The 23,387-nt window shown below is 31.2% G+C and overlaps 14 protein-coding genes across 14 annotated transcripts; 5 read left to right on the top strand and 9 right to left on the bottom strand.

The window, feature by feature from the left end:
- Positions 1 to 12: 12 nt before the first annotated feature.
- On the top strand, positions 13 to 1,259 carry TVAGG3_1001100 (uncharacterized protein; the record flags this gene model as incomplete). Its single annotated transcript, XM_001328973.1, has 1 exon — positions 18 to 1,136. One exon carries the CDS (start codon positions 18 to 20, stop codon positions 1,134 to 1,136), a length of 1,119 nt encoding a protein of 372 aa, XP_001329008.1.
- A 280-nt stretch (positions 1,260 to 1,539) lies between these two features.
- On the bottom strand, positions 1,540 to 2,356 carry TVAGG3_1001090 (NUBPL iron-transfer P-loop NTPase (ParA) family; the record flags this gene model as incomplete). Its single annotated transcript, XM_001328974.2, has 1 exon — positions 1,559 to 2,317. The coding sequence occupies one exon, from the start codon at positions 2,315 to 2,317 to the stop codon at positions 1,559 to 1,561; it is 759 nt and encodes a 252-aa protein (XP_001329009.1).
- A 994-nt stretch (positions 2,357 to 3,350) lies between these two features.
- TVAGG3_1001080 (metallophosphoesterase family) lies at positions 3,351 to 4,523 on the top strand (the record flags this gene model as incomplete). Its single annotated transcript, XM_051254305.1, has 1 exon — positions 3,617 to 4,357. The coding sequence occupies one exon, from the start codon at positions 3,617 to 3,619 to the stop codon at positions 4,355 to 4,357; it is 741 nt and encodes a 246-aa protein (XP_051079879.1).
- A 208-nt stretch (positions 4,524 to 4,731) lies between these two features.
- TVAGG3_1001070 (uncharacterized protein) lies at positions 4,732 to 6,735 on the bottom strand (the record flags this gene model as incomplete). The annotated part of the gene is made up of 1 exon (XM_001328975.1): positions 4,732 to 6,735. The coding sequence occupies one exon, from the start codon at positions 6,733 to 6,735 to the stop codon at positions 4,732 to 4,734; it is 2,004 nt and encodes a 667-aa protein (XP_001329010.1).
- Positions 6,736 to 6,790: 55 nt separating this feature from the next.
- On the bottom strand, positions 6,791 to 7,384 carry TVAGG3_1001060 (GTP binding; the record flags this gene model as incomplete). The annotated part of the gene is made up of 1 exon (XM_001328976.1): positions 6,811 to 7,359. One exon carries the CDS (start codon positions 7,357 to 7,359, stop codon positions 6,811 to 6,813), a length of 549 nt encoding a protein of 182 aa, XP_001329011.1.
- A 458-nt stretch (positions 7,385 to 7,842) lies between these two features.
- On the top strand, positions 7,843 to 9,049 carry TVAGG3_1001050 (peptide N-glycanase (PNGase)-related family; the record flags this gene model as incomplete). The annotated part of the gene is made up of 1 exon (XM_001328977.2): positions 7,876 to 9,021. One exon carries the CDS (start codon positions 7,876 to 7,878, stop codon positions 9,019 to 9,021), a length of 1,146 nt encoding a protein of 381 aa, XP_001329012.1.
- Positions 9,050 to 9,674: 625 nt separating this feature from the next.
- TVAGG3_1001040 (protein CBG06246 family) lies at positions 9,675 to 10,571 on the bottom strand (the record flags this gene model as incomplete). The annotated part of the gene is made up of 1 exon (XM_001328978.1): positions 9,675 to 10,571. One exon carries the CDS (start codon positions 10,569 to 10,571, stop codon positions 9,675 to 9,677), a length of 897 nt encoding a protein of 298 aa, XP_001329013.1.
- A 330-nt stretch (positions 10,572 to 10,901) lies between these two features.
- Positions 10,902 to 11,588, bottom strand: TVAGG3_1001030 (protein CBG06246 family; the record flags this gene model as incomplete). The annotated part of the gene is made up of 1 exon (XM_001328979.1): positions 10,902 to 11,588. The coding sequence occupies one exon, from the start codon at positions 11,586 to 11,588 to the stop codon at positions 10,902 to 10,904; it is 687 nt and encodes a 228-aa protein (XP_001329014.1).
- A 1,841-nt stretch (positions 11,589 to 13,429) lies between these two features.
- TVAGG3_1001020 (uncharacterized protein) lies at positions 13,430 to 13,922 on the bottom strand (the record flags this gene model as incomplete). The annotated part of the gene is made up of 1 exon (XM_001328980.1): positions 13,464 to 13,922. One exon carries the CDS (start codon positions 13,920 to 13,922, stop codon positions 13,464 to 13,466), a length of 459 nt encoding a protein of 152 aa, XP_001329015.1.
- A 393-nt stretch (positions 13,923 to 14,315) lies between these two features.
- TVAGG3_1001010 (ribonuclease inhibitor domain-containing protein) lies at positions 14,316 to 15,494 on the bottom strand (the record flags this gene model as incomplete). The annotated part of the gene is made up of 1 exon (XM_001328981.1): positions 14,350 to 15,489. The coding sequence occupies one exon, from the start codon at positions 15,487 to 15,489 to the stop codon at positions 14,350 to 14,352; it is 1,140 nt and encodes a 379-aa protein (XP_001329016.1).
- A 289-nt stretch (positions 15,495 to 15,783) lies between these two features.
- On the top strand, positions 15,784 to 18,532 carry TVAGG3_1001000 (DNA repair nuclease Rad1; the record flags this gene model as incomplete). Its single annotated transcript, XM_001328982.2, has 1 exon — positions 16,361 to 18,532. One exon carries the CDS (start codon positions 16,361 to 16,363, stop codon positions 18,530 to 18,532), a length of 2,172 nt encoding a protein of 723 aa, XP_001329017.1.
- Positions 18,533 to 18,580: 48 nt separating this feature from the next.
- On the bottom strand, positions 18,581 to 19,555 carry TVAGG3_1000990 (uncharacterized protein; the record flags this gene model as incomplete). The annotated part of the gene is made up of 1 exon (XM_001328983.1): positions 18,936 to 19,550. The coding sequence occupies one exon, from the start codon at positions 19,548 to 19,550 to the stop codon at positions 18,936 to 18,938; it is 615 nt and encodes a 204-aa protein (XP_001329018.1).
- Positions 19,556 to 21,176: 1,621 nt separating this feature from the next.
- On the top strand, positions 21,177 to 21,850 carry TVAGG3_1000980 (RNA polymerase II transcription regulator recruiting protein; the record flags this gene model as incomplete). Its single annotated transcript, XM_051254304.1, has 1 exon — positions 21,199 to 21,798. The coding sequence occupies one exon, from the start codon at positions 21,199 to 21,201 to the stop codon at positions 21,796 to 21,798; it is 600 nt and encodes a 199-aa protein (XP_051079878.1).
- Positions 21,851 to 22,237: 387 nt separating this feature from the next.
- On the bottom strand, positions 22,238 to 23,246 carry TVAGG3_1000970 (HMG-box family; the record flags this gene model as incomplete). Its single annotated transcript, XM_001328984.2, has 1 exon — positions 22,731 to 23,243. One exon carries the CDS (start codon positions 23,241 to 23,243, stop codon positions 22,731 to 22,733), a length of 513 nt encoding a protein of 170 aa, XP_001329019.1.
- Positions 23,247 to 23,387: the final 141 nt, after the last annotated feature.

The following is a 23,387-nucleotide window of genomic DNA, read 5'->3' as shown; positions in this document are numbered from 1 at the left end:
ATAATAAACGTACAAAAATGTCGAATCTGTATAATAGAAAGCTTGAACAATTTCAAGCAAAACTTCAACAAAATCTAGATTTGGCAGATGAAGAAATCGATCGTCTTACGCAATATTTGCAATCTGTTAAACTCGAAATTATTGATACATCCGACCAAATTCATCGCTATGAAACTCAATACATCCAAAATAAACAAGAAAAATCTGGTTTTCAGCTTAAAATGATTAGTAAAAAGAACGCAAGTTTAGCAAAAATGGAAGCAGAACATCAAAATTCAGTTGTTGAGCTAAGAAAGGACCATATTAAGAAAATGAATAGCTTACGCGAAGACTTTGATAAATCTATGACAGATATTAACTCACAAGGCGAAAATGTTAATGATAAAGAACTTCAACAATACGATCTTGAAATCAAACGACTCGAAGCAAAAATCAATAGAACATCTACTCGAATTAGTGGTATTTCTTCCGAAAATGTTGATGACGATGGAGATCAAACCTCAGATCAATTAAATGACGAAGAAGCTACATATCTAAAGCATTCACTCGATCTTCAGAAACAGAAAATTAAATATTTACAAGGAAATATCAAGCAGAGAGATAGCGAAAGGCTTGAGGCTCTTCAAGAGGCAAAAGATCAACTTAATCATGCGGTTTCAACACTTGAAAGCCTTGAAGCACAGTACCTTGCAAAGATGAACAATTATAAAGAATCTTTAGAGAACATGGACAAGCAATATCACAAAAGTATTTCAAATTTAGAAAAAGGACAACAAAAAACAATAATTCAGGTCAAAAAGAAGTTAGTCAAATATAACCAAAGGATTTCTGAATTGAGAAAGAATATTAAAAAGACAGAAGAATCTCAACAACGCAAAATTTCTGAAATGACTGAAAAACGTAACAATTTTATTGCCCAATACACACAAATTGCAAACAAGACAATAGAAATGCCAAATACAGAAGAAACACATGAAGTTGAAAGACAATTGGACAATCTCAAAGTACTTTTAACACAAAAAGAAACAGAATTAGATTCAGCAAGAGCAGAAAATCAAAACTTAAAGCGAGAAATAGGAAGAATTAACCATGAAAATAAAATGGCCAAACGAAGAGCAGCTTTAGGCCTTCAATAATTTCATTTTGTTTATGTTTTTTTGAAATTATAATAAAGGATTTAATATCTATATTATAAAGCTGATGTTTAAATACTTAACATCTCTATAATGGCAAATTTATTAATAATTCTTATATTTCCCCTTATATCCTGTTTTCTCCTAATTTAAAGTTTCATTTTGTTAGACATAATCATGAAAGTGTCAAGATATTTAACGTATAAGTGAGTTCTTAAATCGCAAAAATGCCTTATTCAGTTTATTGAATTAAATTTCTAAAAATGGCAAATAATGTTATTGAAATGGGGTATCATAGCTCAGTTCCAAACGATTTTTAATTGATTTTATATCTAATTTGAGCAAAAATTACAAATATTAAAAAAATACAAAAAAAAAAGTTTGGAAAAACTTTATTTAATCTATGCTTGTACTATATTTATAATTTATTGTGCTACAGGTTGGGCTGGTGGAACAATTTTATCAATCACTTCATTAAAGAATGAAAGAATGACATCACTTTTCTCACCTTTATCAGCAGCTGATGCAGCTTGTGGTAAGAACGGTATTTTAGCCAAAATATCCAAATGAAGCTCTTCACTCATGATTTCTGCAGCTTTATCACCAAGTAATGGTGAAACTTGGTTGCAACATGGGCAGACAACACCACAGAAGTTCTCAATGATGCCAATAATCTTTGCATTAACTTTCATGCAAAGATTAATTCCTTTACGTACATCTGCAACAGCCAAGACGTTTGGTGTTGTAACGATAACAACTGAATACGGGAATCCATTCTTGTTCAAAATTTCGAATGTTGAGAGATGTTCGTCACTTGTGCCTGGAGGAAGGTCAACAATGACTGTATTGCAGTTCCAATCGATCAATTGGAAGAATTGGTTGATCATTGCTGACTTCTTTGGTCCTCTCCAGATAACAGCATCGTGTGGATCGGAAAGCATAAGGCCAAGACTAACAATTTGTACGCCATCGACAACTTGTGGGACCATTTTACCGTTTCTGCTTTTGATTTCTTTGTCTTTGATACCAAAAAGGGTTGGAATGGATGGTCCGGTCAAATCTAAATCGAGAAGACCGACTTTTCCATATTTGGCAGCATATGCACGTGCTATATTAGCTGCTGTTGTGGACTTTCCAACTCCTCCCTTGCCAGACATGACAAGGATGAAATTTTGCGTGCTCATTCTGTAAAAAAAAATTTGGTGAGAAAAATTGGAAAAGTGACATTTATGGGTATTGACCTACTAAAGTACTCACAAAATCTAGATTGAGAGGCGGTCAATGACTTTTGAGGGGAAATTAACGCATGGAATTTAATATTATTTAGGTTGATATTCTTGCTTATTATTTCAGGAAAAAATCTTAAAAATTTCAATATGAAAATTGAAAGCAATTCAAAAAAATTGCTAACATGTAAATTTTAATATCCTATGCATAATTTCATATTTTGAACATTTTTTATTTTTGTTTAAAACTTAAAATTTTGCGAATTTAATATAATTTATAAAATATAATACGTATATATATTTAAAATACACTAAATTTAATTGTTAATTGACGTTTTTGGGAATGAATTTTATCAAAACATGCCTGAATCCGAAAATTTGAAAGAACGAATTACACAATCATATATGTAGAATTCAAAATACAAACTTAAAGATTGTATACGTTTAAAATTATTCAGATTGTGTTTGATTTCCACTCATTCTGTTTTTTTTGAACTCTAACACTAACATTTCATGATGATTACATGATCCATTTATACATGGTTGAATTGTTCCAGATTCTATCAGAAAATCAATCCAAATTTCTCAATGCATTCATGTTGATTGGACAAAATTTAAAATTTATCAGCCTGTTTCCAGAGAAACTCATATATTCCCTAATGAAATGTAATTTTTCCTACATTTATTTCAATCAAATTTCAAACAATTGACTGCAGAGCTTGAAAAGGTGATGAATCATGTTGTTATTAGATGTACATATTAGATTTACTATTTCCAAAAAAATGCTCAAATTTGAATAGTTTTTAGAAAATTTGGAATTACACTCCTTACATTATATATAATTAAATGTTTAAATTTTATTTATTTTTCCCTTTTAATTTTATAACTTGCTCTATCAAAACTAACCTCTCAATTGAAGGCCACAAAATCTAAGTAGTGAGGGTACACAAATTTTGTATGGAGTACGGTTCAATTTTTGAGAGCCTCACTACTTAGATTTTGTGACTACCTTATATTCCAAAAGCCAAATTTCTGTTGGTTCCATGTAGATGTGACATAGAATAGTAAATATCATCGCGATTTCAATCTTGGCGTCTCTGATTGATTGTAATTTTGAGATTTCATTAATCAAATCAACAAGAAAATGTTACCAATTGATAATTCGGTCGATACATTTGCTTATAACTCATACCAATCAAAGAAATATAATATATGGAAATGGTGTTACCCCCTTGATTTATAAATTTATAAAATTTGATGTCTACAGGTAAAGCTAAAGTCTGGGCAATTAGTGATCCTCATTTACCAAGTGCAAAAGATAAGAAAATGGAAAAGTATGATCCTGTCTGGACAGATCATCCAAAACACATTCTTGAAAATCTTCAAAAGGTTGTAGGACCAAATGACGTTGTTTTAATACCAGGAGACATCTCTTGGGCCGATAAAATAACAGAAATGGAGGAAGATCTTAAGTTATTAGCTGCTATTCCTTGCAAAGTTATCATATCAGAAGGAAATCACGATAGATGGGCTTCTAAAGCAAGTGCAATTAAAGAATTACCTTCTAACGTCACATGGACTGTTGGAAAAATGCAAAGAATCGGAAATTTAGCGATCGTATCTCAGAGATTATGGGATATTGAAGGGATTTTCCCATGGCCAGGACATATAGCTTCAAAAGGAGCAAGCGAGAAAACACCTGCAAGAGAAATTAATCGTTTAGAAACTCAATTAAAGTTACTTCCTCAAGATAAAGATATAATACGCATATTAATGGTTCACTTCCCACCGGTTGCTTACGACGGATCTCCAGGAATCCTTACAGATATGATAAACAAATACAATGTTGATTATTGCATTTACGGGCACGTTCATGGTCAAAAAGAAGATCCAAACCTTAAAGCCCATGACATCGTTATAGGCTGCACCCATTTCTACCTCACATCTTGTGATTGGCTAAAGATGATTCCAAAAGAAATTTGTGAATTCACTCCTTAAACTAAAAATTACAATTTATTTGTGTATTTTTAAATACTTCATAGTTTTTTCTTGAATTTAAGAAAAAAAAATTATAATATTCAAATATTCTTCAAATTTGTATTTAATATGTTTGAAAATAAGGATCTGGTTTGGAGAAATAACAGCTGGGATCTCCAAATTCCAAAATATAATGAGAAAAATTCCAAGTTAAATTTTAGAGTTGGAGAAGATTTTTCTCCATACGAGATCCTTATTAAAAATCTTGTAAAACTAGTGAAAACAATAAAATATTTGAGAACTCTTCATTAATCGGAAAATGAAAAAAAATAATAATTTGATATTACACAAAAAATACAAACAAAATTTAATATAACAAACAAAAATATTACATATTACTTTCTAGCAGTTCCCTTCTTAGTTTTTGTTGAAGATTTAGACTTGTTTGACTTCTTTGATGATCTAGATCTTGTTGTTGATTTCTTCTTTTCAGCTGAACTACGAGTTTCTTCAGTAACAAATACAGATGTATCTACATACCATTCAGGTGGTACATAATTCATTAATTGCTCTTCATTTTGCAAAAGTGCCAAAATTTCTTCAGTTTGTTTTTTATTTTCTTCAATTTCTTTCAAAAGGTTTTCTTTTTCTTCTTTAAATTTTTGTTGTTCTGCTGAAAGAGTTTCTCCTTCAATAGAAATCTGTGTTGTAACACTTTCAATGGTACTTTCAAGAATTTTTGTTTTTTCAACAGTTCCTTCATAAAGAACAACTGAATCATGTGAACTTTTCTCAAAATCAGATCTCATTTGTTCCATTTCTTTCTGATTTTGAATAATATTAGATTCTAAACCACTTATTTGTCTCTTGATATCATCAATTTCTTTATTGGCTTTTCTTACAAACTCGGACATTGAGAAATCCGTTTTCATGATTTCTCCTGTTGTATTTTCAAATTCTTTTTTGAGATCGTAAAGTCTGGCCCTTGCCTCCGGCATTTTTGTCCTCTGTATAGACAGTTGAATCATTTCACGTTTGAGTGGCTGCAAGTCTTGTTCGTATTGAATCTGCTTATTTCGTTTACAAATATCGAAAGCAGCCTGTATAACGAAGTGGTCAATTTGTGTGGAAGTAAGATTGATCTCTCTGAGAATTTCATTGACTTTGAAGATACTTATTAACTCATATCCTTCTTCCCTTGTCAAAAAGTTATCGGCCAAGTTTAAATACATCAGATTCTTATTAAAAGCAACAGTCTCTGCAATAGCAATGGCTCCTTCGCCTGAGATTTTGCATGTTGAGAGATCTAATGAAATTAAACTTTCATTTTTAGCAAGAAATCTAGCAATTGCAAAAGCGCCTGGATCACCAATAGCACTGCGACTAATGTCTAAAACTGATAGTACTGCGTTTTCATTCACTAAATTTAGTAAAGATTGAGAACATCCATCGTCAAAGTTATTATATGAAGCATATAATTCTGTAAGATATATGTTGTCTTTCAATGCATCTAAAATAGCTGTAAAGCCTTCTGTTGCGATATTATTATGACTTATATCTAAAGATATAAGTTTTGAGTTTTTCAGGGACCTGGCTAAAGCCTTTCCAGCTTCGTCGCTTAGATTACAGTAGCTGAGTTGAATTCTGCGCAAATCAGTAATATCTTGAATTTTTTCGCAAAATCTAGTGCCAACAGGATCAATTAGTATGTTATTACTGCATTGTATATATACCAGACGAGGATTTTTTGCAAGCCCTTCCATAAAAACAATATCTGCATCTTGAGGAGTAAATCCGCAATCGGCAAGTGATATTGATTTCAGAATAGGGTATTGAGCTATGAATCCTGCAAAGTATGACGCGATGCTTATTCTTCTAGCACCTTGCCTGACGCTTAATTGAATTCCTGATAATCCTAAGCATTCGATTCTGTTACTTTCATGAATAGAAAGAAGTAGATCAGCACATGCAGCTGTTGAAAAGTTGTTTACATGCCATGCTTGTCCAACTATTCCTAATTGTAAACTCGTTATTTTTGTTTTTAATATAATATCTTGTAAACTTGGAATGCCTTGATTTGACATGTCGTTACAACCAATATTAATTACTGTAATTCTCGGATTTACTTGAAGTAATTGAAATAACGAGTGTAACCCATGATCAGTTATGTTATTTCCATAGAAATTAAACTTTCTGATATGAGGTGCTGTACGCAAAACTTTTGTTAGTTTTGTTAAAACACTCATTCCGATTTGCTGGCACGAAAAATCGAGAACTCCGTGTTTATATGCCGTGCTTATTTGCGAAATGAAGCGATTATAGTCCTTCTCTGTATACTCATTACCGCTGTCATGCAGCTTTGACGTATAAAGAGAATCAAATAATTGCTGCACAGACATTGTCACTTTTTCAATTTAATGCAACGGAAATTTTGAGCAAAATATTCGTATCAAACAAAATTATTTATTCATATTCTAATAAACCATCTTAGAGGCAACATCATTCAAAATAGCATTGAAAGCTTCGTCAATTCCATTTTTATTTTTAGCACTAACGTTAAATGGCATTATCTTTCTCGGAGCATGCTGTTGTAAGTCCAAAACCTCGTTTAGATCTTTAACTGAGAGACAATTTGGTATGTCTGATTTGTTTATTAAAATTGCCCATGTAAGTTGGTTTCCTCTATCTTTGGAAAGCGCATTTTCAAACTCTTTCTTGAATTCTTCTAAATTCTGATGATCTGTTCCATCTAAAACGAATACAACTACATCGGCACCATCAAAAAAGCTGTGCCATGATGCACGAGTTGATTGTTGGCCTGACAAATCCCATAATGATAATTTGTAATCACTTCTCTGTTCATTTGTAATAACAAAACCTTGTGTTGGAGTTATTCCATCAATCGGCTTCTTTAAGAAAGAAGCGATAACAGACGTTTTTCCAGCACCTTCTAAACCAATGAATACTAGACGAATTTCATGTTCTCGTGCTTTGATTTTCTTGAGTAAATCTTTTAAACCCATTTATAATGTCACTTTTGGATGAAAATAATCGTTTAAGAGTCCTGCGCGCCTGTAATACGTTGATTTTCAAAAACGGAAGATGAGTTTCATGTTTTAAGCATTTACGATGCAGTCTTGGAAGAAGTGAGTGGAAGTTCTGGAATTTAAACAGATGAAATTGATATTTGTTCTTCAATAAAAAAAGGTAACAAAACTAGGCATATCTGCAGGATAGGCTGACTATAGGATTCTAAAATAACACTTAAAGATCAGTAGACTGAATGGGTAAAAAAAATTAAGTCATTTATATTATTTTTTGACGCTTCTGTCAAAGATTTGAATTTAGCCGATCATGTTTTGAATGCATTTCGTGGTCAAATTAGATTTCATTAGTATTTTATAGGATTGCATGTAAATGGGCACCAAAAGGGAAACATTTTAATTAAAACACAGCATAGTAAATGTTCATATTCATGTTAAAAAAAATTATGACGAAAAGTGGGCGGAAATTTTGGTGAAAAGTGACAGTCGCCAAATATGAATATTGCTAAAATCTTCGTTGATGATGAAACAATTACATCATCTGTTGATATGAGTATGCCTCTTACTGGCCTCACAGCAAAATTACGAAACGATAATAAGATTAGCAAGCCAGATTCTGATTTTTATGTAGTTTACCAAAATTGTCCGCATGAAATCACATCAAATATTCGTGTTGGCGAAGCTCTCACACTTGAGCATCTTTTATTAATTATTTCAAAAGATAGGTATAATAAAATGAAAGGATTACGTGGTATCTTAGAATCAAGCATTGCAGCAATGAACGACTTACCAACCGAAGCAGATAACATCATTGCATCAATCAACCATATGAAATCATTCATCAAACACTACTATGAAGCAGATGGATGTTTTGATAAGTTCTATGAAAGCATGCCATTAGATTTACTTCAATCAGAATCTGAAGAAGAGAATCTTAAGACATTAACTCATTGGTTCAAGACAGAATTCTTTACATTTATCCATACTCCGAAGTGCCAGTGCTGCAACAACGAAACAAAAGGTGTTGGAAGCAGCTTTCCAACACTATACGAAAGCAAAGGCTTAGCATCAAGAACAGAGGTCTTCAAATGCTTTAAATGCGGCGCAATGACAAGATTCCCACGATACGACTTACCAGAAAGACTTCTTGAGACAAGATGTGGTAGATGCTCAGAATTCGCAAATGTTTTTACAGGAATGCTTCTTGCTTTAGGCTTTGACGCCAGAATTGTTGTTGATTTAACAGATCACGTTTGGTCTGAGGTTTGGTTAGAAGATAAACAGCGCTATGTACACGTAGATCCATGCGAAGATATTATCGATGCACCATACACGTACGAAGTTGGTTGGGGCAAGAAATTAACTTGGATTTTCGCCATTGGCAAGAACGAAGTTTATGATGTCACTAGGAGATATACAAAGGATTACAACGCAGTGGTTGCCCGCAGATCAGCCATGGTTCCTGAAGATGTTTGTGCAAAATTAGTTAATTTAAGAAACCAGCAGTATCAATCTAAATTAACACAAGAAGAGAAAAACGAAATAGCTCATAAGAATGAATTAGATCAGAAATCTATGCTTATCGATCGCGATGCTGTAAAACCAGAAGAACAAAGAACTAGAATTAGCGGCAATGAATAAACTTTTTTATATACTTTATACTTTTTTCATGATTTTTGTTTGAAATGTTTCAAAATTTTTCATATTATTTTAATGATGTTCATTGAGATGCATTCTAATATTTTAAATCATAAGGATGCAGACTTGGCAATACTGAGGTCATTTTGGCAATTCTTAATCGTCCGAAGGGCGCCAATTTCGCCCAATGTAATTCATATATCATAGTTAAAACTATTTAATTTTAGAACCTAGGTCATATATCATAAACATATAAAACAAGTCTTCATATTGCGATACTATTTTGATTTGAATCTTATTTGCATTATAAAATTATTGAATTTAGCATATTATTGATGGCGGATGCAATATATAATCTATGAATTTTATGCCCTTAACTTATATTGTATTATTATACCCTTATATCAATCAAATTATCTTAATTAAGTTAGCTAATTTATATAATCTTCAGAAAAGAAATGTCATAGCAGCAATTTTAGAAAACCAAGTGGAGGTCTGATACCGATACCACTTGCTAATTAAGGAGAAGCATATTGATTGGTCATATTATTGGCTGCATAACATCCAAGAATGCGGATAGTTGGCTGGACTACAGTTATGTCCCGCAATGAGATTACCTCTTAAAAATCATGAATTTATTAGACTATTATTTAAATTTATTCAAAATTATTATTAATCGATTGTGTTTTGAGATTTCCTTTTTCATCATAATAATTATTATAGCCATCAATGATGTGGTTCTTAAGAGTTCGATAGTTGAGGATAATTTCTTCGCAGTATTGATCGAGATTGTCAAAAGCATCTTCGATGTATGAAATATGTTTCTTTTCTTTCGGATCCTGGCCTGAAGAACTTTTCATCTCAAATCCAATAAGTTCTGCATTCGTTCTGTTCCTGAGAACGGGCAAGTCATCTCTGTGTTGGAGAAAGAGAGATTTGATTTCGTTCGCCTTTTCACTCAACAAAATCATAAGTCGAAATTCATCAGCATTATGTAAACTGCCTTGATTCTCGAGAGGTACCAAATTTCTTAAGCATTCTTGAATGCTTTGAATTGCTTTAAATCCCATGTAATATTTCTCTTCTTTTGACTTGTCCTTGAGCACATCAAAGATAATAGAATATCCTTTATAGTTTAAATTAAAATCTCCGGAAAGGAAATCATCGAAGTAGAGTTTTGGAGCTATTTTCCTAACTCTAAAGTCAACAATATAAGGTTTAATTTGAACATTATTATTGAGAAAGTTTTCCAAATTCAATTCGTTACAACCCTTTAAAGCAAATCCAAGATTTCCTTTGCTCATATCTGTTAGAAGTAAAATCCTAACAATAATGTCAAGTGTAGTAATATTAATATAAAGATCTTCAGACCTTTGCTTTTGAAAATTCCGGCAGAACGAATAAACCAAACGATCAAAGTCATAATGAACATTACTAAATAATTCTTTTCCAAGTTCCATAAAGATCTGATTTTCATATGTTAAATCTCGAGTTGCAATATAAAATCCGCGAGAAATGTATGGATTGATGATGAATTCGACATGATGACCCATGCCAAAACATTCAAGAAGTTTGTATGCAAATGGTTCTCTAATGTTTGGACGCCTGTAATAATATGGTTCAGAACAATCTTAATCATCCAATCCATCATCGAATATCCAAATATCTTGGGAACCTCTCGCATAATTCCTAACTAAATATCCTGTGAATCCTTTAATGAAGTACCGTGTAATTGTTTCATCTCCTTTCTTCAGTGAAAGAATTTCACCAAACTCAATACCAGTCTTCTTTATTTCGACTGTCGCTTTGAAGTTATCATTGAATTCGATTTCTATTTTATCAAAATCAAACGATTTGACTCCAGCCCTCAAATGTTCAGCGAATTATGGAATCTGTTCGATTGCTTGATCTTGCAAAAACATTCTTGAACCCCAAAAGAATTGCTTTGATTTACGAGTTAAGAATTCTTGGTTGACTTCATACATATCGTATATTTGTTCACTAAAACTGAAATCCATCAATGTTCTTACTACCGCAAGGCAATTGTTTCTCACTTCTTCTGAATTTGTTCTTGCAATAAGGAATTCAGTACCGCTAGAAAAATCTTCATCAGTATTTAATTTATCTTGAAAAATATTTCCTGAGATCTTACCAAAAAATGTTGGAATTATAAAATTCATAAAATCATAAACAACTGAAAATTCATCTTGTTCTTCCTTAGTGTTATTTATCTCGATAAATCTAGGATAGATAGATTTTTCAAAAAACTGCAAGACTTTTCCATCTTCTCGAAGACATGATCTAATCAAATCCATAAGGATGAAAGAATTTGGTTTGGAAACAATAATTGAATCTTGGGCTGTTGTACTTGCAGAAGAAGAATATCTTTGAAATGCATAATTGCAATTCATTTGATCTGATTTTTCTTTAATTTCATCACCGAAATTTAAATTATCTGATGAATCTTGAGAGTTATCGTTGATTTTACCTTGAATGTTATTGGCGTTTTCATTTAGATCGGTATGCTTGCTTAAATATTGTGATATATTCACGTTAAACAATTCCCCCATAAGAAAAAATAACGTACGTTTTGAATTTTAATTTCAAAAATGGATTATTGATAAGTATTTGATTTCTTCAATTCAAAATAGAAGATTATATAAATAATCTAACTTGAGGGATCACCGCAACGATATGTAAACTTTTTAACACTTTTTTACATAAGTTCATTCCGTATAGAAAATCAGCTATAATATTTTAATCTCCCGTGATTATTACTTATTAACATTATAATTGTATCTCTTCTCGATGTCAATTAAAAGATTTAATGGATTTCCTATTATACTATAAGATTGTTCAACCTTACTATATAGAACAAGATATATGCAAGTTAATGAAACGTTTATATAGTTAACATCTTTGTTTTGTACAAATTCTAGGTTCAAATTTCTCGAAAAAGTTTCCAAAAGTATTACCCAAACCGGTATGCTTAGGTCAAGTCATTGTTTCCGTAATTGTTACATGTATCAATGCATTATTTAGCTATAATCACGAAATCGAATGAAAATTTTTGAAATTTGACGTATTTTTCATTTTGTATTAATTATTATTGAATCATTCATAAATTTATATCAATTTTGATTTCAATATAGAATCATTATGCCCTTAGATATTTCAGCGATAGTGGCCACCAAAAAGTTAAAGGTGGAAGATCCAAAATATTCAATCAGAGGATCTGACATGATAATGCAAATCACATCTTCTACAAATTTTATCGTTAATCCATCAGCTTGGTTTATTTTTAGTTTAATTTTATCAACGTTCAACTATTTACTTACAATATACTTAGAATCAAAGGTTCTGCGATTCATTATTGCTATTTTAAGTTCAATATTTACAATTTTCTTTCAACTATTAAATGATATTACGATGAAGCAATTACTCAATAAGAAAGACTATACAGCACTACTGATTTTCCTTGACACAACATACCAAATTGTTCAATTCACTCTTGTTTCACGAATTTATTTGAATTTAGTAAAATGTGATAAATATTTAATGAATGTATTAATTACAACAATACCATTACTCGGATTTTCATTCATTCTGTTAAGAAACTTCATCAAAAGAATATATACACTCTTATCATCAGATTTCAATTATATTTTCGGATTTTTAATACTTATTTATCCTATCACAAGCTTTTTTTCAATTCAGAAACTACTGGTATTTGCTTTACTACTCCATACTACGTTAATTTTCGTTACAGTTTTGGGTGAATTGATGCCCAGTGTAATTAGAAGCAGTATTACGAGAAAACGATTTCTTCTTACATCATATCCTATATTTGTCAATGTTATTGTGTTTGCTTTACCTTATTTTATAAGAAAAGAAGATATTATTTCAAATCTTTTTTATAGACTTGATTTCTTAATAATGGTGACCTACATCAATATAAGACTATGCATTTCACAAATGGTTGATTATTCTAAACCAAGTGAAATTTATCTTGATTTAGTCATCCCATGGGCAGGAGCAATACTTGCCAATGTTGTCGAAGATGGATCCATCTTCCCAAAGTATTGGTTTGGCCTTTTTTTAATTGAAATTTTAATATTAATAATAAGAATTATTAGTTTTGTCAATTTACTATTGGAATCATTCAATCTTAATCTTTTTGGAAATAAGGCAGAATGATTTTATATCATTTATGTAAAATAAAAAATAAAATTAGTTTGTTAACATTTCTGAACATTTTCTCTATTACGAATTAATATAAATATCGATAATATGCATCAATGAAGATTAAAATTTGATTATTTTCAAATAAAAATTCAAAATCGTTATTTGATCTTTAAATTTCAAAATATAAATAATTTTTACAAATACAAACAAGCACATCTATAAAAAAATAGATAGTTAATTTTGGATATAAAAATATGAAATTAAATTTCTAGTTTAACAATCTGCTGTAATGTTCTATTCTTTTCTATAAGTTCATCTCTTTCTTTCAGTAGACTGTTGAGAGTTTTTGTTAATGGTTCTATACTTTGGAGATTCTTTTTATGCTCTTGAGCGCGATCATTATTATTTTCTTGTGAATTTGATGGTTTTCCTTCTGATCGAAGTTTGCTTTCTTTTTCTATATCATTTTGTAAATTTATAATTTCAGTAATCAAGTCTTTAATATATGTTCCAATTAATGGATTATCTGTTAGTTCCGAAAATTGAACTTGATTAAAGTATTGATCCATAATATCTTCGGCTTTCATTCTTTGTTCTTCGCAATATTCCAATTGCTGACCAATCAAACCAGAATCTATTGGCCGTACTGATGATGTTGAAGGCCTTTCAATCTTTTCATCAATATTTTGACTTTCTTCAGCACTAGGTACAATTCCCATTTTTGAAAAACTTGCGTTTTCAATTAATTCTATCGGTGCGAAGCCTTTGGGGATTATTAATCGAAGACTTTGGGAAATTATTAATCTACGATAAATTAGGTTCTCATTTTTATATTTTTTATGACTTAATTTTAATCCTATTTTAAGGCTTCTCACAGACCAAACGGTCTGTATCGTCCTTCATATTTCTGCACTTCGAGACGATACTTAAAAAGATTTAATTGGAGAAGTATGAAGTTGTATATGCTCCACATAATTACTAAAGCCTGGTTTCTGATTTTAATTATCCCGAGGAATATTCTTTTTAATCAGTTCAACATTTTGATTGTAAAATGTTCCTTAAGTCCAAACCAGTTTAAAAATTGAAAATTATTAAAATATAAAAACATCTATTTTATTATTTACATTACAAGACAATTAGAGTATATTATGCTATTTTCTTGTGGTTTTTAAGTAGATAATCTTCATCCCTTATGCAATGAAATGGAGCTATGCATTTATAATTTGTGATATCGATGATTCTAACTAATATATCTGGATAAATAGTTGGAACCATAGTTGTCCAGTTATAGTTCTCTTGAATTTGTTTCCAAATCATCCTTGTGCAAGTTACATATTTTAATCTTGTGCAATTTGTGAACATATCAGCTCCAATGGATGTGCATATCCTTCCTAGTGTAACATTTTCTAATTTAGAGCAATTTAGGAAAATTCCTGCCGACATATAAGTTTGAGTTTTGGGAAGAATACAAGTTATCAATTCGGTACAATTCTCAAATATATTTGATCCTATAAGAAAACTATTTGCACCTGAGAGATCGGCATGCTGGATTTTTGGCATATCAATAAAACATTGTCTGTAAAATTGAATAGCGGTATTATAAAAAACGAACCCTTCGGTGTTCGAACCAGCAAATGCGTATCCGTATATTCCGCATACATTTTCAGGTATAGTTACAATAGGATTTGGATCTGCATGAGCATGTGTAAGAATTGTGGATATTTGTTTGAGAATTAAGCACGAATTTTCGAATGAAAAGTATTTGTTATCATCGATTTGAAAAGTTCTGAGTTTTGTGCACCATCTAAAAGATCTTTCTGCAATCGACTTAACTTTAAAGGGGATTGTGAAGCTAACAATGCTTGTGTATGAGAAACAGTCATTCATAATGTATTCTAGTTGTGAATCTTGAGGAAAAATTATTTTCATCAGACTTGTGCAGTTGAAAAATGCACATCTTGCAATTGTTCTGGTATTCGTTGGAAGTTTAATAGATTTAAGTGAGGAACAATTGCAAAACGCATGTTCGGGAATCATTTTTAATTTTGCACAATTCTCTAAATTGATCGAATTTAAAAGATAGCAATTCATAAATATGTGTGGTGATAATTTTTTAACTTTTTTGCCGAGAAAATCGATTTGTTGAAGGGTATTTGTTGATCCTTCGAAATTGGCAGTGATTTCGGTAATGGATTCTGGCACTTTATAAATCTTTAGATTGTCTTCAAGGCTTGAAATTGTGGTAATCTCGTCTAAAGATGATAACAATAGTATGAAAAGTAACATGATTTATTTTGACAATGACACAATTTTGAATGCTCTCAATTTCAGATACTTCGTGGTTTTGGTTGAAAATTTGAAATTTGATTGCATATTATTACTGGATAAAAATTCATTTTTATTTTCGGATTCGACTCTGATCGAACTACTTCAGCAAATTTTGAGGCCAAAATTAAGCTCAGATTAAAATCTTCTAAAGAATAAGCAAATTCTTTTTATAAAGAATCTTAAATCAAGCAAAAGACCTTATATTTATCATAAAAAATTATATATGATCTCTGCAATAGAGTAAATAATGTTATAAAGCAGGCGTGTATGTGTTTAAGCTATGTTAATTCGTAGTACCTATATGCGAAACATTAAAATCAATAGTTAATAGATATATTATTCGGAATATTTTTTTACTATATGATTAAATCATTGATATCTGTATTTTAAGGGATTTTAAACGTTGCGAATGAAATCACCAAAGAAATAGACGACCTCTATATTTGGAGTTCCATAATCTGAACACAAATGTCTACTAGTGATAGAATTTATCATGCTCTTTCATTATATTAAAAATACACATTTTGATGCAAGGACAAAGAATACTTGACAAAGTATGATCCAAAGCCACAACAGTGGGAACATTGGTTTATTAATTCTTTGTGATTAAACTCATTTTTCAAGACATTCTATTCTTTTCTGACAATGATAGTCAGGAATGCTCAATTGATGTACAATCACTACTCTCTTTGGTTGATTGGCTCTAACTCTTGTAAATGCAAATTTGAATCCAAAATAATTTTATTGATAATTTATATCATTTTGTTTTTGTAATGATATGATATTGGATTTCATTTCTTCTCTTCATAAAAAAAATTAGTCAAAAATCATGCTGACTTACCAGAAGCAGATTTGGGACACACTCTTAGAACAAGAGAGTGGACTTGTACTCTGTGGAAAGGGCATGGATACAATAGAGATTGTGAAACAACTAGTTGTTAAGTATTCTCAAGAAAGCAAATTCGTATTTGTTTTCGGATGTCCTGAAAACGCAAAATACAAAATAATTTGGGAATGTGCCGATTGTGGTATTGAGTTTTTACCCAAAGATATCGAGAAAGCGGTCGGTAAAAAAGAAAGAGACCAGGCATATGCTGCAAATAACGTTTACTTCCATAGTCCTGGAATTCTAGCGAAAGATTTCCTACTAGAAACTATAGATCCGACTAAAATAGAAGGAATTATTATATACAATGCAGAAAGTATTTTAAGAGATCCTAGTCTTCAAACGTGTATCGCATATTACAAATCACATCATCCCAAAGGCTTTATTAAAGCATTTTCAGAGCGTCCAGCCGAGTTTACAGAACTATCTTCAGTCATGGATTTGTTATGGATCAGATTTGTATATTTTTCACCTCGTTTTGAAGAAACTGTCAAGAATTCCATCAACCCGTGTAAAATACAAATCGTTCATATATCAATACATCCAGAAAGAGCTTCTCCAAAGAAAAAACATTCAGATAAGTTTGTTCCTGTCGTAAGTCCTGAATTTGCGCGAACATTTGACTTCCTATCACTTCTTCATAAACAATTCATCAGTGAATATGGTCGTCAACTCAATGTTTCTCCTATTGATTCATTATCTTTACCACGCCGCATTCTTGAGCAAAGATGTACTACTGATACTCACCAGGAAATTCTTTCTGGCCTCATGTTCTTCAGAAATGCATTTTTTGCATTAATTCATTACCCTCCTGAAGCATTTTACGAATTTCTGGATTCTCATCGACCAAATCCGCTAAATCCTCAAATATGGGCTGGTTTTGCAGAGGTAAATCCCTTATACGAAGCTGCAAAGAAGTATTCAACAGATTCATTACCTTCTCCAAAGCTCCAGTACATTGTTAACATACTAGAAAACATTCCTAAGAACAAAAGAGTCCTTATTCTTGCAGAAGGAACAGCAACTGTTGCAATGATTGCACAATATTTATCATCTTTCATTCCTGCAACGGATTCTAAAGATGTTGCAGGATCAGTTCATTCTATACTCGATGTAGATGACGAAGAACCACTTCTTGACCCAGAAGTTTTTGGAGTTTTGACAGCTCCGATTATTATGTTGCAAGAAATGCATGCACAAGCAGATATCTTCGATACTTTCGATCCAGACTTTGTTATCTTCTGGGATGTAACACTTTTGTCCGTCAGAAGACTGGAAATTTACAATACTCGTGCATCTAAGAACGTTACAGGCTATGCATTATGTTATGATGAAGCCAATGAAATGACAGCCATGGAGACCTCAATAGAAAACGAAAACCAGATCTTTACAAAATTAATTTCAAAATTGTCGACAATTTCTAAAACTCCGCTCGAACCATTTGTTGTTACTAACAGAGAAATTGTTGTTGATGATAGAGAGTTCAGATCCGCTATGCCTCTCGCATTACTCAAAGCCGGATTTAAAATTACTCCTAGTGTCATCACCGTTGGCGATTATGTCCTTACTAAAGACATTGTCATAGAGCGCAAAGCATATAGTGATCTTGTACAGTCCTTGAAAAGTGGTCGATTGCTCCAACAAATACAAAGAATGCACAATTATTATAAAAGTCCAATGTTGATGCTTGAATTCGGCGATGTCGACCAATTTAACGCTATTTCTGATAGGGATAAGAATGGTTCTGTCATGGCAAAGATCACTACAATAATAAGGGTCTTTCCGAACTTGAGAATCATTTGGGGAAGGAACGCGAATGAATGTGCGAAAACATTACTTTTGTTATCAAGAGGAAAAGACCAACCATCACTAGAAATGGCCCAGGAAATGGGAAATGATGGTTCAAATATAAATGATGATTCAAAGGCTGTTAGGTTCTTGAGTGTCATTCCTTTCTTGTCGAAAGAACATGTATCTCTAATATGTCACAGATGTAAAAATATCAGAGAATTGCTCTCCCTTCCGAAAGACGAATTGATGACGATTCTTGGCCCACAAATTGGAATCAAACTTTTCTCTTTGCTGCATTCACAAGCGAAGAACTCTCTTAAATAAATATTATAATTTTTTTGTTTGTTTGTATAATAAATTGTTATATTAGAACTTTTTATTATAATTAAATTGTGTTATAAGTCAATTACACATGTGAACCCAGTGAGAAAAATATGTTCAAGCTGATCTCAGAATATTTTTCAATTTCCCTGAGATCAAAAATTTGATTATAACCGAGTCAGATTTTAGCATTTGTTCATCATAGTATTACCATTATAAAGGTTCTTTGATATCCTATACTTTCATATCAGTGTTGGTCTCTATTGTATTTCAAATAGTTCTATAATTTGAAAAAAAATCTCCATATTGAGTTGCAAAAGTAAAAAATTGAGGGTAAATTAGTTTCATTACTTCTATGATATTTGAGCATAATGCGAATGAAATCTGAATTGTTGTCAATGTGTATTTATAATGCCATGCAACTTTTAGATAATCTGTTGCATAATGCTTTCATACTTTGTATTGTTGCAGTAATTGTAGCGCTTGGATGTTTCCTTTCGAGATTATATTTCTGAACTGTATCTAATGTGAGAGATATACCTTGAAATCTAACAGATATCTCTTTTGTATGAGGTAATTGTTTTCTCTGTGAAAAATCATGGATTGCTGAAATGAATGGATCCCAAAAATCAGAAAATTCTTTCATTGTTGGTAGTACAGGACCTGTTGAGAAAGCAATTCTTGAACCTTTCTTTCTCTTGTCTGTAACATAAGTAAAAAATTTGGTGCATACTGCAATTAATTTTGGATAATTTGTCTCGATTCCTGTAATTAATGGTCTGAGTAAACTTTGAATAACTGGAATTGCATCACTATCGTCAATAAGTACTCGTGTAATTGAAGATATGTTCTCAATGTATTTTTTGGCTCTGATCAAAGATTGAATTTCATCTTTAATCTCGTTACCCTTAGATTCTGTTGGTGGGCTAGAAGCATAGCTTGGCTGTTTATCAATTTTCATTGGAGGAGCAACTTTACTTGATGTCTCAGGAATGGATATCTTATCATTCATTCCAGACATTTTTTAAAAAATAAATATTGCTTATAACTTCATTTGTAGTAAAGATATTAATGGTATTGAAACATATATTAGTAGTATATATAGTAAATTTTTATTCTTGTGATATGGAAGTTCTAAGCTTGTCCAACATGTATAAAACAGCGTTGCAAAATTCGAACTTATATAAAATATGCACAAATAAGGATTTATAATTAAATATATTTTTCGAATCGAGTAAATAAATCGCTAGACCTTAGATTTTATTAATCATTTCTTCTTAAAATGATACTGTGGTAATGGTAACTTTGTATTGATAGTTGGATTATTGTTAAATTGCCCGAAATTTTGACTCGTTTCAAAAACGATTTATAGTATGTTCAAATATATTGGATTTTAATAACATGCGATAACATCTACTGCAAACAGTCTATATTAAGTGATTGATGAAAATCGATATCAATATTTAAAATTTTCGAGACTTTTTTGACTGAAAGCATTTGTTTTGGACATCTAGAATGAAGTCCTCCTTGGTGAATTTCTCCAAATTTTTTCCATTTTAGAAAATGCCTAAGCAATTTTCTAGAAAATGATTCCATTTTTTTCAATTCTCGAATTTTTTTGGAGAAATGAGGTTAAAAATTTTGAAAATTTAAATTTTGGAGAGAAAAAAACAATTTTTATTATATTCCAAATAGATAAATCCTTTTCATTTTTGTTATTCTATAATTTTTCTACTAAGATATATCAATTCTACCGCAGAATCAAATAATTATTTTTCAATGATATAGAAAAGAAGCATATTTTTAAAACTATAAATCACTAATATTTTAACATCAAATATAGTATATAATTCTATATAGATAACCAGCCATTGTAAGTAATCTAAAATTATTTCTGGTTCAAATTAAGGATTTGTTTCACATGTTTAGAAAACATAGTAAATATCATGATTTTATTCACAGGTGAGTTCAAGATATATATTGTGATTTACATTTCGACAATAAATCTGAATAAAATGTGTATTAAACTTGCACATTTAGATCTCTTATCATAGTCATGTTATCAGTTAGTGATTGTTGTTACATAACAAGCAACATTAGATCTGTATCTCATGATCAAACGGAAGTTAAGCAAAGATATTCGGGATTTTATCACTTTATAGTATGCATAATACTATATCAGAATTACTAGTCAATCTGCTGTTTCAATATCATTTTAAATTTATTATGCCAAAATAGTACTTTGGTTTTCATTGGTAATACGTAAGGTTGATACTGTTGTAATATTTCGAAAAAATAAAGGTATCAACTTTAATACAAGATATGATGAGTTGAACATCGAATAATTGGATTTTTGCGTCAATAATATTCTTTAGTCCCTAGTATATGATTGTTTTATACTAATAATGTGGATCGATTCCATTTTGATGATCAGATAAAGCAGAAACAAAATACTCAGGTGCCATTTTTTGGCCTAAAAAATGAGTTTTCCCCTATTGGAGAATCACTATTCATGAATTATTGATAAGACGGAAAATTCAAACGTCTATTTTTGATGGCATTTCTAACATATCATTTTACAATAATTGTCAGTTTTGAATATAGAATTGAGGAATTTATGATGGCACAAAAAACCGATAAACATATCACAAAGCATAACAATTATTCCCATGACCTCAATCATCCCCAATACAGCTTATTCACCAGATAATATTAGTCGAACATATAAAGTGAAGTGGACAGAACCAGAAGACGCCAGGTTACTCGAAACTGTTGGTAAGTTTGGATCTAATAGGTGGGATTTTATTGCTACATTTATACCTGGACGCACAGGGCGCCAGTGTAGAGAAAGATGGATGATCCGATTTGCACCAGATATCAAAAAAGAAGCATGGACACATGATGAAGATCAAATGCTAATTCAACTGCAACAAAAAGTTGGAAATCATTGGTCAGCAATATCGAAGTACTTACATGGAAGAACACCTATAATGATAAAGAATAGGTTCAAACTTTTGTGTCGCCACCAAAAAATAAAGGAGGCCATATGCGAAAGTAGCGTAAAGCTTAATCCATGCCAACAAATATCCATACAATCACCTGCAATACCTGTTCAATTAGATGCATTTCCGATGAATCTATATCAAAACAAAAATATCAATGAAGGAGTTGTAGGTACAGATGTGGATGTGAATAATTCCAAAAGGAATGATTTTGAAGAATTTGATTTTTCAAATGAAATTTTCTATGGAGAAGCTTTTGTTTTTTAAGAACTATTGTTTAATTAGACTAAATATCTATTTTCTATGGTTAAAATGTGAAAATTTGAACATATTTTCATTCATAAGATTTTATCGCCATTAAATTTTAAAATTAATGTATTATTTATTATACCATGATGTATTGTGTCACAAATGTGTAAATTGTAACTAAAATGCATTTGCATTGGATTGAAGTTAACACATGTCTATATAAAAAGAAAGAAACAGCGCCTTCTCTAAATAAGCTATCTAATGTGGAATTGATTAATATGTATTGGCCTATCCATTTACCATTGAGAATAATCTCCATAGAAAGGATGGATAGACACCTAACAAAAGGTACTTATATATATAATCCATCTGAAAGTTTTATTTCATTTTATAAATTTTTTGATGAATTTTGCTCAAATTCTATGTGATAAAATCGAAAAATATCATTTATTAAATTAACAAAGAAACACTCATAAAAACAATTTATATGTTTGTATATATGTTAAATATTTGCCTTTGATGGAGAGAGGGTCAAAGTTGCTATTTGTCACTTTTCCACAAGAATATAATGGGGAAAAAGTTATCATATAGTTGATCTCATTCACTGAGGTGAGAGATGCATGTAGTGTAATGTGATAAACAGTTTGATTGCTGCTCTAAGTCCTAGGTTCGAGACACATTGGCTTCATTTTTTTCTTTTTTATTGACGTAAACTATTCAATTTTTGTGTTATCCATTCAAATTTCAGAATTTTTTTTTGCAGATTTCACGCTACATTCGAAGTTACCTTTTGTAACAACCACCACCGCCTACGAAAGACGAAAGTGTGTCACGATTTCACCCGGAAATCCGACGGTTGTTTAAGAGTAAGCACTTTTGGCACCTACTCTATCATTTATTAAATTAACAAAGAAACACTCATAAAAACAATTTATATGTTTGTATATATGTTAAATATTTGCCTTTGATGCTGGAATATTGACTTCATACCGAGGATTTTCATCATCACTTGAAGCACGATCTATAACTCTGTTAAAGCACTTGGCTTTATTGTTGTATATTGTTTTAGCGTCTTTATCCAAGGACGTCCACATCTCTGATATGATTTTTGTTCTTTCAAGTAAAGTTAAGTATGGATTTGACTCTTTTAATTCTTTCTGTTTTTCGTTAACGAACACGCTATATGCTGATATATGCTTCTTGATATTCTCTTTTTGAAAGGCATCACTTGAATCATCGCTACTTTCTATCTTCTTTGAGCGCCCTTTCTTTTTAGGCTTTCGATATTGATCCTTCTCTTGGTCTGATTTTTGGCCCCATGCATCTGATGCAGCTTTGTATAATTCGCGTTTTGAAATATCAGGATTGCTCATCTTAAGTTCCTCAGAGAACTGAGTTAGGAAATTTTGCCATGCGCTCTCATCAACAGACTTCGTGTGAGAGGACCTGCGTCCTTCACTCATACAGAAACAAAAGAATAATCATGTATTCAAAAATTGAATGGGAACCGTAATATTCATTCAATTTTTTAAAGGAGCAATGATTTAAATAAATTTATTCACGAGCCTAAACGGCAAAAAAGGGAGGAATATGATTATAAAAATATG

This window comes from Trichomonas vaginalis, chromosome I (assembly GCF_026262505.1).
Source record: "Trichomonas vaginalis G3 chromosome I, whole genome shotgun sequence".
In the NCBI taxonomy this organism is placed as follows: domain Eukaryota; phylum Parabasalia; order Trichomonadida; family Trichomonadidae; genus Trichomonas; species Trichomonas vaginalis.
The sequence above is the reverse complement of the archived record's forward strand: the minus strand, read 5'-3'. Positions and strand labels throughout refer to the sequence as shown.